Source organism: Misgurnus anguillicaudatus, chromosome 10 (genome assembly GCF_027580225.2).
Source record: "Misgurnus anguillicaudatus chromosome 10, ASM2758022v2, whole genome shotgun sequence".
Taxonomy (NCBI): domain Eukaryota; kingdom Metazoa; phylum Chordata; class Actinopteri; order Cypriniformes; family Cobitidae; genus Misgurnus; species Misgurnus anguillicaudatus.
The window spans coordinates 11,837,488-11,853,418 of record NC_073346.2 but is presented as its reverse complement, the minus strand read 5'-3'; the positions used below and the strand labels follow the sequence as shown (position 1 = coordinate 11,853,418).

Genomic DNA, 15,931 nt, shown 5'->3' with positions numbered 1-15,931 from the left:
AAGCGTGTATGCTCTTTTGCCGTTAACTGTCATATTAGCAGAAACTTTAAAAAGAGGTTGCTTGCTCTGACCTTGATCGAGGGTGAGAGGTGCACAAACACGCAGGATACAGCAAGTGCACTGACCTAAGTTTCATCGCAACCTTTCCATTTAACAAAGTTCTTCGACCATTAGCCTTCCAGGACAGCCGGAAACCTGAAAGTGTTAATTAATGACCAGGTTAGCTTCACGGATCACGGCCATCACAACCCGGTCCCGTAGATTCATCCTTTACAACTTTAGGAAAATAAGACCTTTCCTATCTAGGCATGCTACACATGTCCTAGTACAGGCTTTTGTCCAGTTCAGACTAGACTATTGCAATGCACTACTAGACTCCCAGCCTACACAACCAAACCCCTACAGATAATTCAGAAATCAGTGGCAAGGGTGGTCTTTAACTCTTTCCCCGCTATTGACGAGTTAACTTGTTAATTAACTACCCACCACCTTTTTAAAAAAAAGTTGCCTGCCAGCGGCAGCATTTTTCATGATTTTCACAAAAGTTTAATGTCTAAGTTTAAAGAAAATGTTCTTCTTTAAATATATAAACATACAATATAATGAAATCTCTGTTTTTCACTGTATCTTACAAAAATCTTCTCTTTTACACTGTAAAAAAATTCGTAGAAATTACAGTGTTACTTGCAGCGTGTTGCCGGTAACTTACCGTAGATTTAAATTTATGTTATTTACTGGCAGAATAAAACTATTGACCGTTTCAGCAGTAACAACATAAACAAGCGGCTGCACTTAACTTCCGGTAAACTCCGCTAAGAATAAATAACAACAAAGTTCTTTAAACGTAGTTTATTTATATAACAAGCAAAAAAAACAACACATAGATTACCTAGGAAACCAAAACATTTGTTATTTTCGACGAGGCATTTGTTCAAGAGATCAGTTTAGCAACTAGTCAGACCTTAAAAAAAAAAAAACGGAAGTAAGGTTCGGATCCAGACGTGTATCACGTGCGTCCGATGAAACCGCCTATACAATAACAGCCTCATGCAAAGCATTCTGGGAACCAGAAATCATCAACCTTTTTCTGTTTTTTGATGCTGTTATTTTATATTTACTCTTTAAAGATTTGTAAATGTTTAAAGTTCATTTAACTTTGAACAAAATGTTGCCAGTACATAACATGAATTTAAATCTACTGTAAGTTACCGGCAACCAGCTGCAAGTAACACTATAATTTCTACTGATTTTTTTTTAACAGTGTAGGTTTCTTCAAAAACACAAACATTTGAGCAAAAAGCTGAGATAATTCCATTTTTGTGAAGGACTTTTGATAGAGATCAGAAGCAGAGCGATCTTTTAAACATACACGGACATACAGCTGTTTGCCCTAGGGCGATACTTCCGTGTTTTATAAGTTGCATAACTTATATAAGTCACCTGGTGGATAAAAGCAGAATTACGGATTGCTAGAAATACTTGTCATTTGCAGGAAAGCATTTCCTCTTAATTGAGTTAAGAGAAAATGCTTCCCTACCAATGACAAGTTTTTCTAGCAATCCATATTTCTGCTATTATCCACCAGGTTGTGCTCTTACCCAACTTATAAAACCCGGAAGCAACCTCTTAGGTCAAACAGTAAGGGGGCGTGTACACCAAAGCCTTTACGCCCGCGGCCGGCACATGTTTCAATTGTTTCCAATGGAAGCTCGGCGTTTTTCAAATAAGCTACCAAGCCCTTAGCTGAAGAAAGCTGGCACTCAGCTGAAAAACAGCTGGCATTCGGCGTTGTCCAGGCGTTTTCAGTCGCGTTTAAAAGTTTTGGTGTACACAACCCCTAAGAACTCTGTGTATGTTTTAATCATCGCTCTGAATCTGATCTCTATCAAAAGTCCCTCAGAAAAGTTATCTCAGTTTAAAAAAAAAAACTTGGCTATGTATACTGTGTTAAACTTGATGCGAGAGTTTTAGTGCACTTACTACTGCTGTTCTTGTGTTGCTTTATTGCTTTTATTGTTTACCTCATTGTAAGTCGCTTTAGATAAAAGTGTCTGCTAAATAACTAAAAGTAATTGTGAGTGTAGTCTCCGGTTCTTCCAAGCAACTGTAAACTTCTGTCACCACAACGAAAGGCCCACCTCTCCCCTCATTCGATTCGACAATGAAAAAATATACGAATGACGTCAGGCACTTTTCCGCTCAGAGCGCTCCTGCAAAAATGTGTGGCAGCCAAAATGCGAGGCGTTCGGCGCAGATAAACAGCGCATACAGGTGTATAACGCTCACCGCCCATAGAAAACCATTCAAAAAAGGCACCTGCCACTGCCATAAACACATATGAATGCAAAATTATATATAAACATTAAGTCAACAACATTCACAGACACATCTTTAAAGGCAGACACTAACCAAGGCAGAATCACTTTTCTTTATCCCCAGTGTCGTTTGCACATCAAAAGTCCCACAGACTTCGAATGGCTGAAGCAGTGCCGCTTTTACTTCAATGAAGACTCGGATAAGATGATGATCAACATCACTGATGTGGGTTTTGTCTATCAGAATGAGTTTCTGGGCTGCACCGACAGGCTGGTCATCACTCCTCTCACAGACAGGTGCGGCCAGGATTTAAAAACTTGCTTCTCTCTGTCTTCACTGTGGGCCATTTATGTTTTATACTGTATGTCAACACAGTATGCAATTATAGTGCAGATCTGATTTCTCATAGATCATACAGTCACATATTTTCCCTATAGTGTCTTATTTCCACAAAGCCAAAAGAAATGGATTAGACCTTGCATAATACAAATGTAACCTTACTGGTGCTATTAAGATGTTTTATTAACTCTTTTTTACCTTTTATAGTTTCTGCATAATTATTAAATGTATTTTTAAATATATTTCTTAGATGCTACATTACTTTAGCTCAGGCATTGGGTATGAGCATGGGCGGTGCTCCAGCCGGACCTGCGGGAACAGGAAAAACTGAGACCATTAAAGACATGGGACGCTGCTTGGGCAAATACGTGGTGGTATTTAACTGCTCTGACCAGATGGACTTCAGAGGCTTGGGCAGAATATTCAAAGGTGTCACACATCTGTGTTCAATGTCCACTTAAATGCCAATACATGTAAACACAAGATGACGCAGTGTGTAACTGAACATGAGAAACTTCTTGCATTTCCACAAATTCATAAATGTTGTGATGTTTTGTTTTTGCGTCCTTGGGATTAATCGTAATATTGTATGAATGTCTAGGACTTGCACAGTCCGGCTCCTGGGGATGTTTTGATGAGTTCAACCGTATAGAGCTGCCCGTCCTTTCGGTCGCTGCCCAACAAATCGCAGTTGTGCTCACCTGCAAGAAGGAACGACGGAAGAACTTCATATTCACTGATGGAGATAATGTGGAGATGAACCCAGAGTTCGGCATTTTCCTCACCATGGTATGACTGTCCCTCAGTGTGGGGATTTAAAGGGCACCTATTATGGCTTTTTCACAAGATGTAATATAAGTCTCAGGTGTGCCCAGAATGTGTCTGTGAAGTTTTAGCTCAAAATATCCAACAGATAATTTATTATAGCATGTCCAAAATGTGGCTGCATATGTCATCAAACGGTCTTATTTCAGAATATTAACAATTATAAAGTTGACTATTATGTTTAGTTAATCGCTAATTGTTGTAATATGCTTATGGGTTGCAAATATAATGCTTATAACTGAAATAAACCAGGGTTTATGACATGTGCAGCCTGCATATACGACCTTCGCCGACTGCAGCCTTTAGATTAAGAAGGTTATGTTATGTTGCGTCTTGTCTCGTTTTCGTCACGTGATCATGTCGATGACATTCAGCTCGTTTACATGCACACCAATAATGCGATTATTTCCAATAATGCGAGTAAGGACTTAATCGCAGTAAGATGTTTACATGACTGGAGCTAACCTCTTCACTCCGGTTTACATGCAGTTTTTATTTTCGGATTATTCACACACAGCCCAATGCAGAGCACACATGATGAACTCACATACATGGTCCACTGTTTTACTTGCGTTAAATGACAAACACGTTGTTATGGATGTATTTCATTATCCGGTGCCATGATGAAGATATAAATATGACAGTGCCTTTAAAGGGCGTTCACATTAAAACGATATAAAAATATAATTTTAAAAATCGTTTTATATTAAAGATAATAGCAGAGTTCACACAACAACTATAACGATACCGATTTGCATGTGCCAACATGATGAACGATAAACCATTGACAGCCAATCAAATCTATTTTAACTTGAAGTGCACGCGCACTTAAAGCAGTAAAGCTCATTCATTGCTGAGGTCTATAACACAAAATTACCTCAGGTATACAGTGCTGATGCGCAGTTGCTGTGAAATTCATACTTAATGCTTTTTTCTACCACACTGACTACGCCAAAAGGTAAGATATTATTACACAAACTACTACATTCATTGTTCAGTTACGCGAAACGCAGCGAGTTGAGGACATCTGCTGGTTTCCCGCTGTGTAAATGCAACAAGAACAGCATATTCAGTGACATGTAAACAATTGCAAAAAAGTTTTTATTACAAGAAATATCCAATAGGTAATGCCGTGCTGGTTGAGCGAATTAGCATGAAGTTATCATTATGATGTGGTCACTAATATATTTATCGTTGTAATGTCCCTTAATGGTTTAATACACTGATGTCGTGTTATTTTTAGCTATTTCTGAATGAAGACAGACTGCTGACAGCGAGTCGTGTTGGCAGAGTTCACGTAAAACTTCCTAATGTCAAGTTTAAAACGAATTTGTGTGTAAGGTGCGTGACTAAAACACACGTGCACTTAATTAGTGCGGTATAAATGCGATTAAAGCGTTTACATGGACACATACTGCGATTATAAACAGCGTACGCCACCTCTTTTAATGCGATTATACTTACTGCGATTATGAGCTTAATCGCATTATTTTTATCGAATTATTGCGTTTACATGAGGTAAAGTATAATCGCAATATTGACATAATCCCATTATAATCGCATTATTGGTGTGCATGTAAATGAGCTCATTGACGACGACATTTAGTGATACTTTTAGTTGACGAAAGCAACACTAGTCCCACCTCTTTACCCATTTCCAGTAATCTGCGAGTGATGCAAGGTGACGCAAAGCCAAAAAAGCTCTTTACAAACCTATGTGTGATGTCACAGACACTACGTACATATTTCTTACAGTCTATAGTTTAAATTCACTTTATTATGTGCGTACATGTCAGCTGAATTCTTTACTTATTTGTAAAAACATTTATTATGAGGATTGATTTCCCCAATGTACTTGCTTCTCATTCGTTCAGAACCCTGGATACGCAGGCAGACAGGAACTTCCAGAGAATCTGAAAATTAACTTTCGCACGGTGGCTATGATGGTTCCTGACCGACAGATCATTATCAGAGTAAAACTGGCAAGCTGTGGTTTCATTGACAATATCGAACTAGCCAGGAAATTCTTTACTCTATACAAACTATGTGAGGAGCAGCTCTCTAAACAGGTGACTATTGTTATTAATAGTTTATTACATGACTAATAATTAGATGTCTTTTATTGTCATTTAAATGAACTAAAGCTTTTTTTGTTGTTCTCTGTCAGGTTCACTACGACTTTGGCCTTCGTAATATCCTCTCCGTCCTGCGTACACTTGGTGCTGCTAAACGGGCCAATCCGAATGACACAGAGTCCACCATAGTCATGAGGGTCCTGCGTGACATGAACCTGTCCAAACTGGTAGACTAAATATGGTTTCTCTGGTTGACCATCTGTTGATCTGTTTTCACCTTTGCCTCACAGTTTCTTTATCCTCTGGTTTTAATAAAGAGTTATCTCTGTCTTTTAAGATCGATGAAGATGAGCCATTGTTCCTGAGTTTGATTGAAGATCTTTTCCCTGGAATTCAGTTGGATAAAGCCGGATACCCTGATCTGGAAGCAGCCATAGACAAACAGGTTGGCAATGTGATGATTGTTATTGTTGTAAGTTATATAAAAACTCAAAGAGTTAAAAATTCATTTAAATGGATGTGGTGACGTCATATTCAATGAAACAGGAAGTCAGTGCGGAACTATCGAGAAGACCCTCCCATTTTTTTTTTAAACCAAAAGTGTTTCGTTTATGGCACTGTCCAGCAAAGCTGCATTTAACAGCTTATAACAGCTTGTTATACTTAAAGGAAAGAAATGTAATTTTGACTTAATTTCAAAAGAGTTCAAAAAGGAGATTTGTCTATGTAAATCTTAATTTAAGGTGACTGAGGCTGGTCTGGTAAATCACCCACCCTGGAGATTAAAGATTATTCAGCTATATGAGACTCAGAGAGTTCGACATGGGATGATGGCATTAGGACCCAGCGGAGCTGGAAAGACAACCTGTATCCATACACTAATGAAGGCCATGACCGGTGAGAATTAGACGTTAGATACAAACACAAAGCAACATTGTACCTAAACATTATGGGGCGGTTTCCCAGACGGGGATCAGACTAGTCCTAGACTAAAATAAATGTAAGAGCTGTCCAGACGGAAAACATCTCGCATTGACATATCTTTAAATACATCAGTACCCTTTGGTTTGCCTCAAAATGCACACCAGTCATGTTTTTAGTAAGGCATGTTTGTTAAAACTAGTTATATTTCATAATTAAACTAAGGGCTAGTCCTGTTTTAAGATAATCCCTGTCTGGGAAACCACCCCTATGTATACTTGATTCTGATTGGTCACTTGCAGCATTTTGCAGTCAATATAAAGGGTTTATTTTAGGATCATTTTGAATTCAAATTAACATATAATGTTACATTAATGTGATGTAATAAGAAATGTTTAGGTCTAATCTATGTTTTTTTTCTGTATAGACTGTGGTCAGCCTCACAGAGAAATGCGTATGAACCCCAAAGCAATCACCGCACCTCAAATGTTTGGTCGACTCGATGTGGCAACCAATGACTGGACTGATGGGATCTTTTCTACACTGTGGAGAAAAACTCTTAGAGCCAAGAAAGGTAAAAATTACTGTCTGGTGAAAAATAGTCGGACACAGCGAACATGATGGGTGAAAAAGAGAGATTTTTTCCTGTGTTTCAGATTTGTTTTATCCAGTCTGAAATGAAACGAAAATAAAAAACACTCCAATCCAGTCTGTCAGGTCATTCACCTGCATGTAAAAGCTAATGGTCTCATAAGTGCTTAAAACATCCTTTGGCTGCAGTAAGATCTATAACACATCAAACTGAATGGCTCATTTAAATAAGACAAGCATCCAGAGACCCATCGACTGGGGTTTTAAATCAATGAACATCACAGACATCAAATAGGGCTTTTGAAACCAACAGGCAAAGCTACAGTATCAGGCAAAAGGTGTCATATGACAACTATTGATCACAGTGACTGATGGAAAACATCATAAATCACGCTTTTGATTACATTGTGTCCATTTCTCATTTGTAATACGTGTGTGTGTGTGTATAGGGGAACATATATGGATTGTTCTTGATGGCCCAGTTGATGCCATATGGATTGAGAATCTTAACTCTGTTCTGGATGATAACCGCACGTTGACATTGGCAAATGGTGACCGTATCCCTATGGCACCCACCTGCAAGATCGTGTTTGAGCCACACAATATCGATAACGCCTCCCCGGCCACGGTGTCCCGTAACGGGATGGTGTTTATGAGCTCCTCTGTCCTGAACTGGAGTCCTATTTTGGAGGTGGGTGGTACTGTACTGTATCTCTATGAGATTTTTTGAGTGGATTGTAGATTTACAGATTATTTGAGAAGCCAGTATTGTTGGATCATACAAGGATCTGAATCATTAGAAATACATAAAAGGGACACTCCGCTTCTTTGAAAATATGCTAATTTTCCAGCTCCGCCAGAGTTAAACATTTGATTTTTACCATTTTGGAATCCATTCAGCCAATCTCCGGGTCTGGCGATACCACTTTTAACATAGCTTAGCATAATCCATTGAATCTGATTAGACCATTAGCATCGCGCTCAAAAATATACCAAAGAGTTTAGATTTTTTTCCTATTTAAAACTTGACTTTTCTGTAGTTACATCGTGTACTAAGACCAACAGAAAATGAAAAGTTGTGATTTTTTTTAGGCCGATATGGTAAGGACTATATTCTGGCTTAATACTCAAGGACTTTGCTGCCGTAACATGACTGCAAGGCACAATGATATTACGCAGCCCCTGAAAATAGTCCCCTTGGTAACTTTTAATAGCAGAGGACCGTTTTCAGGCACTGCGTAATATCATCAAAACTCTTTGGTTATTTTTGAGCACGATGCTAATGGTCTAATCAGATTCAATGGATTATGCTAAGCTATGCTAAAAGTGCTAGCGCCAGACCCGGAGATCAGCTGAATAGATTCCAAAACAGTGAAAATCAAATGTTTAACTCTAGGGGAGCTGGAAAATGAGCATATTTTCAAAAAAAGTGGAGTGTCCCTTTAAATAAATGAATCAATAAAGTATACATGTTCAACTTAAACTGTCACATGACACATGTTTCCATTACTCTTCATTTTTGTGTAGCTAAAGCTGTGGGAACACACATTACATCACATCACTGCAGTAAATGACGAGAAATGAATGATGCCATCTTCACTGCTTCTTTCTAATTGATAGTCGCTTTCGAAAGTCGCCCATCATTTGCGTAAAGTCAAACTTTTCTAAATTTTGTTGAGTTGCCAGACACGCCCAATTCCTGTCGCCAACAGTAACTGTTGCTTGTGTTGTCACAAAGCTTTCATTTGAATGACATCGCATCGCTTTGTCGTTGCTAGTCTTTGGCAATGTGCACGCAGCTATAGTCAATTTAACCATCCATCACACTCAGGAGTCTCTGTGATTGACTTTTGCTGTGTGCACACCGCCAGCGACCTTGTCACTTTGTTTCTCCCGCCCCTGTCAATGAGGTAGTAAGGAGGCGTTCCTAATTCTGGTTGTCCTTGAAACAACTATAAGCTAATGAGTAACCGTCCTCTCAGTAAATAATGAAAGACGAATGACGTGAACTCCACTGCTTTAAGGTGCATTCACATCACTTTGTCGCTGTGTGTCGCTCGTCTCTTTCTAAAGGTACATTCACATTATAAGCAACTAGCAGTAGCAGAGCGACGCAATCTCATTGATTTCAATGGAAGCTCAGCGGCATCCGGCGACATGAGCGACAGTGACTGTTGACGGCTGGATGGGCGTGTCCAGTCGCGCGACAAAGTTGAGAAATGTTTAACTTCATGCAAATTATCAGCGACAATTGGGAGCGACTACCAATGAGAACAAAGCAGTGGAGTTCACATCATCCGCCTCTTGAGTGGACGTTACTCATTTGTTTATGACAACGCGATATAGAAACGCCTTTTTTGAAGGAGACGAGCGACACACAGCGACAAAGTCACCTATAATGTGAATGTACCTTAAAGAGGTGTTCCTATATCTAGTTGTCATAAACAAATGAGCAACGTCCACTCAAGAGGCGGATGATGTGAACTCCACTGCTTTACTCTCATTGGTAGTCGCTCCCAATTGTCGCTGATAATTTGCATAAAGTTAAACATTTCTCAACTTTGTCGCGTGACTGGACACGCCCATCCAGCCGTCAACGGTCACTGTCGCTCGTGTCGCCAGATGCCGCTGAGCTTCCATTGAAATCAATGAGATCGCGTCCCTCTACTCCTGCTAGTCGCTTTTAATGTGAATGTACCTTGACTCTCATTGCTAGTCGTTCCCGAAAGTCGCTTGTCATTTGCATAACATTGGCAAGCTTCCATAGAAATGAACGAGATTGCGTCGCTCCGTCATTGCTAGTCGCTGTTGTTGTGCATGCAGCATTACTGTAGCGCAAATTAAGAATATGTGAGATTCAGCATTTACAATCTCTCTATTCATTTGTATCCAGCTGTAAGAACGAGTATTTCCATTACTTTTCTCCATAATAATGAAGTCTAGAATTCCCAGGACATTTCACTGTTTTTATAGCAAACTTCAAAGTGTTCAACGGAAACGTGTCACAGTCTGTGAACAAAAGAATACTTTGTTTAATGTTTGATAACTGTGCGCATGTGGATTTCTTTCATCCTACATTTGTCCTTACTAACAGGTGTCTCACGCATTCTGTGTTGTCAGGGTTGGCTGAAGAATCGTTCCGTTCAGGAAGGGCTCATCCTGAGGGACCTCTTCTCGTCCTCTTTCCCTGAGCTCTATCGCTTTAGCGTTCAGTCTCTGCAGTTTAAAATGGAGATGCTTGAGGCCTTCATCATCATGCAGTGCATAAATATGCTCCAGGGACTCATTCAGCCTAAGGTTGTGCCATCCTTATGTTTATTTTCTGTTCATGTTGATTGCTAAATAACCTTAAAGATGCCAAAGAATGCATTAAAATAATCTGTTAAATTGTTTTCTGATATAGACGGTTTCAGCCGTAACAACATAAACAAGCGGCTGTCGTGGTCGGCACGTAACTTCCGGTAAACTCAGCTAAGAATAAATAACAACAAAGTTCGTTAAACGTAGTTTATTTATATAACAAGAAAAAAAAAGATTACCTAGGAAACCAAAACATTTGTTATTTTTTGACGAGGCATTTCTTCAAGAGATCAGTTTAGCAACTAGTCAGACCATTAAAAAAAAAATGAAACCGGAAGTAAAGTTCGGATCCAGACGTGTATCGCGTCAGCGAACGTGCGTCCGATGAAACCGTCTATAGAAGGTATGTGGCTTTATTAATTGTAAAATGTTTCCAGAGACGGTTTTATATGTCCATTTACAATCCTAGGATTTGCCTTTAAAATGAAATGGTCTATTATTACCTTATTTGAAAGGATAATGAATAATAATGTTTAGCTCTGCTCTGATTGGCTGTTTCACAGAGCAGTTCAGTTCAGTAGCTTTGTGTGTGTGTAAACAGACCTTATGTTTTAAGCCTGTATAAGACGAAGATACAGAATTTGAGGAATAATCAATTATTCTGAGATTGTTAATGGACGTTTCTGAGTGGTAACTTTGTGAGTTTGGGTAATTGTAACGTCAATAGTAGAACTTCAGCCTAAACGCTAGCATATAGCATTAACTAGCATATAGCGCTAACTTAGCAGTCACAACTTCGTTTGTAGCATTGTAACAACATTGTAATTCATTAAATGTGTAATGTTGGGGCGTACATCATGACTGTAACGTCACGGTCGGTGTTATGTTGAAATTGGCCTGTTTTCCAGTGGTCTTTTGCATGCACAAGGTTTACATAAGAGGGAGGAAACAATTGTGTTTGAGGCTCACGATATGTCATTGACATGTACAAAACTCTTTTGATTTATCTATGCCTCGGTCGATACAGTTTTACATTCTACGCCACCTCCGTCAAAAATAAGATAATCATATTACCCGAATGCTTATGGCACGTATTACAAGTTTATCAAATACTTTCACTTCAAATCTGCTTAATCGCTGCCTCAGGCCATCAGAAATACTTTTTTTGGCAGAATCTGTTAAATTTTATCAGCAAAATCCTCAAAGTGCACGAAAAACTAATTCGAAATAGTATTCAAACTTTAGTCTCTTGTGAAGACTTGAATCTGAATACAACACGAATTTGGCAGCCACATGCACATTTTAGAAGTGGAGGTTTGCTAAAAAGCTTGCATGCACTTCGAGGATTTTGCAGCATAAGACTATACGGCCTTCAATTACTGACTGATAACATTTTATTGCCATTTAGGTGAAATTACTGAACATAAATATAAGATAAAAAATGCTTCCACATATCCACTAACCCTAAATGAGTTCATGCTTTCTCTTTATTTTTAAACATATTAAACGATGCTATTGAAAGTGATGGGAATCACATGGAGGATTGTTATATGAATAACTTCACTTATCAAAAGGATGGATGTTCAAGTCCATCATAATCTCATTTCCCTGTCTTTTCTCAATATTTTCTTCTCAGAGTAAAATCTATGCAAATGTTCATTGAAATGTTTCATGCAGACTGATTTCGAAAGCGGTCATTAAACACAGTCATTAATGAAAAATAGCGAATGACAATTGACCACCATAACTAAATATTCCCCACTATTGCGTATATTGTGATATAACATGATATACTGTCAATAAATCATATAAAAGTGTAAATAAATTGAATATTGAATGTGTGTCTACTGGACATTCAACCTTGCTGCTCCACTTATATAAATCTCATGAATATGATTATTGTGAATTGTCCCCCATAAATGACATTATCGCCCTACCTGTACACTGTCATTCGTAAATCATTTAGTTGTGAGATAAAAACAGTATGCAGCCCTATTGTCCCCTAGCTATCATTTTATGAAAACTGCATGAGCTGAATGTGGACCTGTTACCTTCAAAAGCATTTTGGGCAATTAGGTAATTCATTTATTCACAGTGTGTATAAAGCATAACAATGCCACCTGCTAGCAGTAATGTGATTCCATGACGGATCGTAACTCGGAAAGTGTCAAAACATTATTATGAATAGGAAGTTGTCGAATATGAACACTTTAGGGTATAGCCGCACGAGAATTATTTATGTCTAATTGACTAACCAGGGAATGTTAATGCTTGTATTCATTATTGGTGCACCGATTTTCAGCTTTTTCTCTAAACTTTTAAAATCTTATTTTGCTGCTGTACCTTTAATACTTTACCTCTGTTATGGCTGGCTTCACATGTAAAGTAAGTAACATAACCAAGTCTACCATCACATTTCAAACTGTGTACAGTTAGGCTAGGTTTCTAAATGTAGATTAGCTGTGGATATGTAAATGAAGCATTCATACATTAACATGCAGATCATTCACAAATGTTATGTATTATTCTAAATAAACCATTTTGTCTGTGCAACATCTCTTATTTCAAACAAGCAAAGAAAAACTTTGCAATCAAAGGGGAAATTTGAACAGCCCTTTGTACTCGGAAAGATCTTTGATGATGTCTTTGATGATGTAACCCATCAGGAGCAGGGAGGGGAGCTGTCCCGTGAGCACATGGAGCGCCTGTATGTCTTCGCTCTGATGTGGAGTGTTGGAGCCCTCTTGGAGCTAGATGACCGAATGAAGTTGGAGAACTGGCTCCGTCGCCATGACAACATCCGCCTGGACCTTCCCGACATCCCGCCTAACAGCGAGGACACTATGTTCGACTTTTACGTGACTAATGATGGTATTAGAAATACTCGCACACTACCTTATGCCTCGATTTACATCCATCACTTTATTCTCTTTTATCAGTTTAGTTTTTTTTTATTCTTTTAATAGTTATCAAAATTTCTCTTTGCCATTTGCCATTTGTAGAAACGGTGCTTAAAACTGATAACACACAAAGTATATCTTTTCATGAAACTACACTTAATGGTAAATCACACAAGAGTCCCTGAAAACAAACTTGATTCTAAAGGGGGTCGCACACCGGCCGCGCAGCTCAGCGTCGCACCGAGTCGCGTCTAGGACAACTCAGAGGTATCATAAACCGGAAGTGCACATTAAATAGCGCGAGCTTCGTCAGATAGCGTCTACTTAAAAATGCAAAATATACGTTAGCAGCCAATATTAATCGTTAATGATTTGGGACAAATACGATGTTATATTTTTTTATTTTAAACTATGTGAGTGGCGCTCTGTTGGCGGCGGTGTGCGTATACTCATAGAAAGCAATGTGTCGAGTTTTTCAGAATGGCGCTGAGCTGCATTGTAAAGCGACCTTGAGCTATGGAAAGGCGCTATATAAATAAAACAAGTTCTTCTTCTGAGCATTTCATCCAAAGTTTAACATTTTTCAACTCTCTGTGCTCAGTTCTGAGAGTGCCGGCACTCAGCACGGACAAAATGCACCAGCTGCTGGCATTTTTGAAAAGCGCAGCGCTTCCATTGAAAACAATTAAAAATGCATGCTGCCTGCGTAAACGCCGTGGTGTGCACGCCCCCTAATAAGTCTATTTTTTTGGTGGCCCAAAATAAGAGTTTTCACTGTTAAGTGCTCAAACATCTTTGGTTTACCAACTCAAGGTCATGTGGTGCCCACATTCCTACTATGGCTTGTTTTGTAAATTCACATCTCATTTGGAACTTTGTCACACATTTGATCGATTTTGCAATTCAAATGGATGGTTTTAATTGGCAGCATTCATGTCTTAACAAGATGTTTGCATTTTCATGCTCAATATTTTGCCTGTCAGTCATGGCTTGAGCTAATAACCCGGTTTAATGATTGAATACAATTATTCCACTGCCTGTTGTGGAATTGTAATGAATGATCTTTGCATGTTCCTCCATTCAGACAAAGAAGTTGAGCTATTGTGTGGTTTTTCAGGTCAGTGGGTTCACTGGAATAGCAGAGTGGAAGAGTACGTATACCCGCCGGACTCCACACCGGATTACAGCTCCATACTGGTGCCCAATGTAGACAACGTTCGCACCGACTTCCTCATCCAGACTGTTGCCAAGCAGGGCAAGGTGGGTGTCTGTTAAGTCTTGCAGAGACAATTTTTTGAAGTATGTACTCAAAATACATTGAACTTGAATAATTTTTTTTAATAAACTTTTGTGTCTTAAAATTGGACTTGTGAATTTAGCTCTTGAGTACTCAATAGATACAGTAGAAGTCTGTGTACAGCCCTGCATCACTGGTTTCTCTGAGTGATGCTTGTTTAAAATGGACAGCTACTTTGTTTGTCATCTGCCAGGACTATCAGTTGTGCAGAAGAACATATGGTCGCTCTCTCTGGAGTCTCCTTGTGTTTTCTTGTGTTTCAGGCTGTGCTTTTGATAGGAGAACAGGGAACTGCCAAAACTGTCATCATTAAAAGCTACATGTCAAAATATGACCCAGAATCCCACACGGCCAAGAGCCTGAATTTCTCCTCGGCCACCACGCCTCTCATGTTTCAGGTATCTGTTGTTGTGCTCCGTTTCTTCAAAACATGGCATAAGATGGGTTAAAGGAAAACCTTTGTGCATTTAAGGTTTTTAGTTGCCAGCCAGCACCAGCATTTTTCATGATGTTCACAAAAGTTTAATGCCAAAAAATGTTTTTTTTTTAAATATATAAACATACTATATATTAAATGAACAGAACCCCTGCTTTCAAACAATAAAAAAATCATCACATCTTCATTAGTTCTTTTTTAATCACGTCTCAAATATGGGTAGGTTTCTTCAAAAGCATCAAATCTTGAGCAAAAAGCTGAAATAATTATATTTTTGTAAAGGACTTTTCATAGAGATTCAATTCAGATCGATCCTCAAAACATACACGAAATACAGCTGTTTGCCCTTCCGGGTTTTATAAGTTGTGGACCACTATTATCGCCACCTGGTGGATAAGTAAGAAATAATTGATGACGGGCCATTGAATTATAAGAAAATAATGCACACCCAAGGTGCTAATGGGACCCGATGTGAAGCGGAGTGCCGTTACACCGCTGGTGTGCATTATTTTCAAATAATTAAAAGGACCGAAGTAAATTATTTTGCTTATACCAGGGTTACCACAAACATTGCTCTGGTGACTATTTGACAAGTTAGGTGTGCAGTTATCGAAAAATAATGCATACCCATGGAACATTTCTCAACCAATCAGAACAAAGCATTCAACAGACCCGTTGTATTATAGCGGTATTACGGATACGCACAACCGGCGCAACGTCATAGAATGTCTCTGAACAGGTTCACGCCCACTTTTGGGGGATAATAAACCAGACCTTCCATTGACTTCCATTCAAAATAGCGGAACAAAGCCGGCAGCCGGCAGGCGTAAATAACTTATGAAATCACTCAGATTAAACATGTTGAGTAATTATCTGTCCACCCTGCCTGCCATAGAGCGCGAAAGATACATTAACACATTTAATTTGGTCA

General features: G+C 38.9%; 1 protein-coding gene across 3 annotated transcripts in view; it reads left to right on the top strand.

Moving 5' to 3' along the window:
• The window catches only part of dnah5 (dynein, axonemal, heavy chain 5), a 149,806-nt gene that overhangs the window by 56,534 nt on the left and 77,341 nt on the right, over nt 1-15,931 (top strand). For all 3 annotated transcript variants that reach the window (XM_073871872.1, XM_073871870.1, XM_073871871.1), the window contains 13 exons: nt 2,440-2,612; nt 2,906-3,084; nt 3,257-3,444; nt 5,355-5,549; nt 5,648-5,782; nt 5,893-6,000; nt 6,299-6,452; nt 6,904-7,050; nt 7,517-7,758; nt 10,188-10,364; nt 13,034-13,238; nt 14,385-14,527; nt 14,828-14,962. In XM_073871872.1, coding sequence (XP_073727973.1) covers nt 2,440-2,612; nt 2,906-3,084; nt 3,257-3,444; nt 5,355-5,549; nt 5,648-5,782; nt 5,893-6,000; nt 6,299-6,452; nt 6,904-7,050; nt 7,517-7,758; nt 10,188-10,364; nt 13,034-13,238; nt 14,385-14,527; nt 14,828-14,962 — 2,181 coding nt within the window. The remainder of the gene's footprint in view (nt 1-2,439; nt 2,613-2,905; nt 3,085-3,256; nt 3,445-5,354; nt 5,550-5,647; nt 5,783-5,892; nt 6,001-6,298; nt 6,453-6,903; nt 7,051-7,516; nt 7,759-10,187; nt 10,365-13,033; nt 13,239-14,384; nt 14,528-14,827; nt 14,963-15,931) is intronic.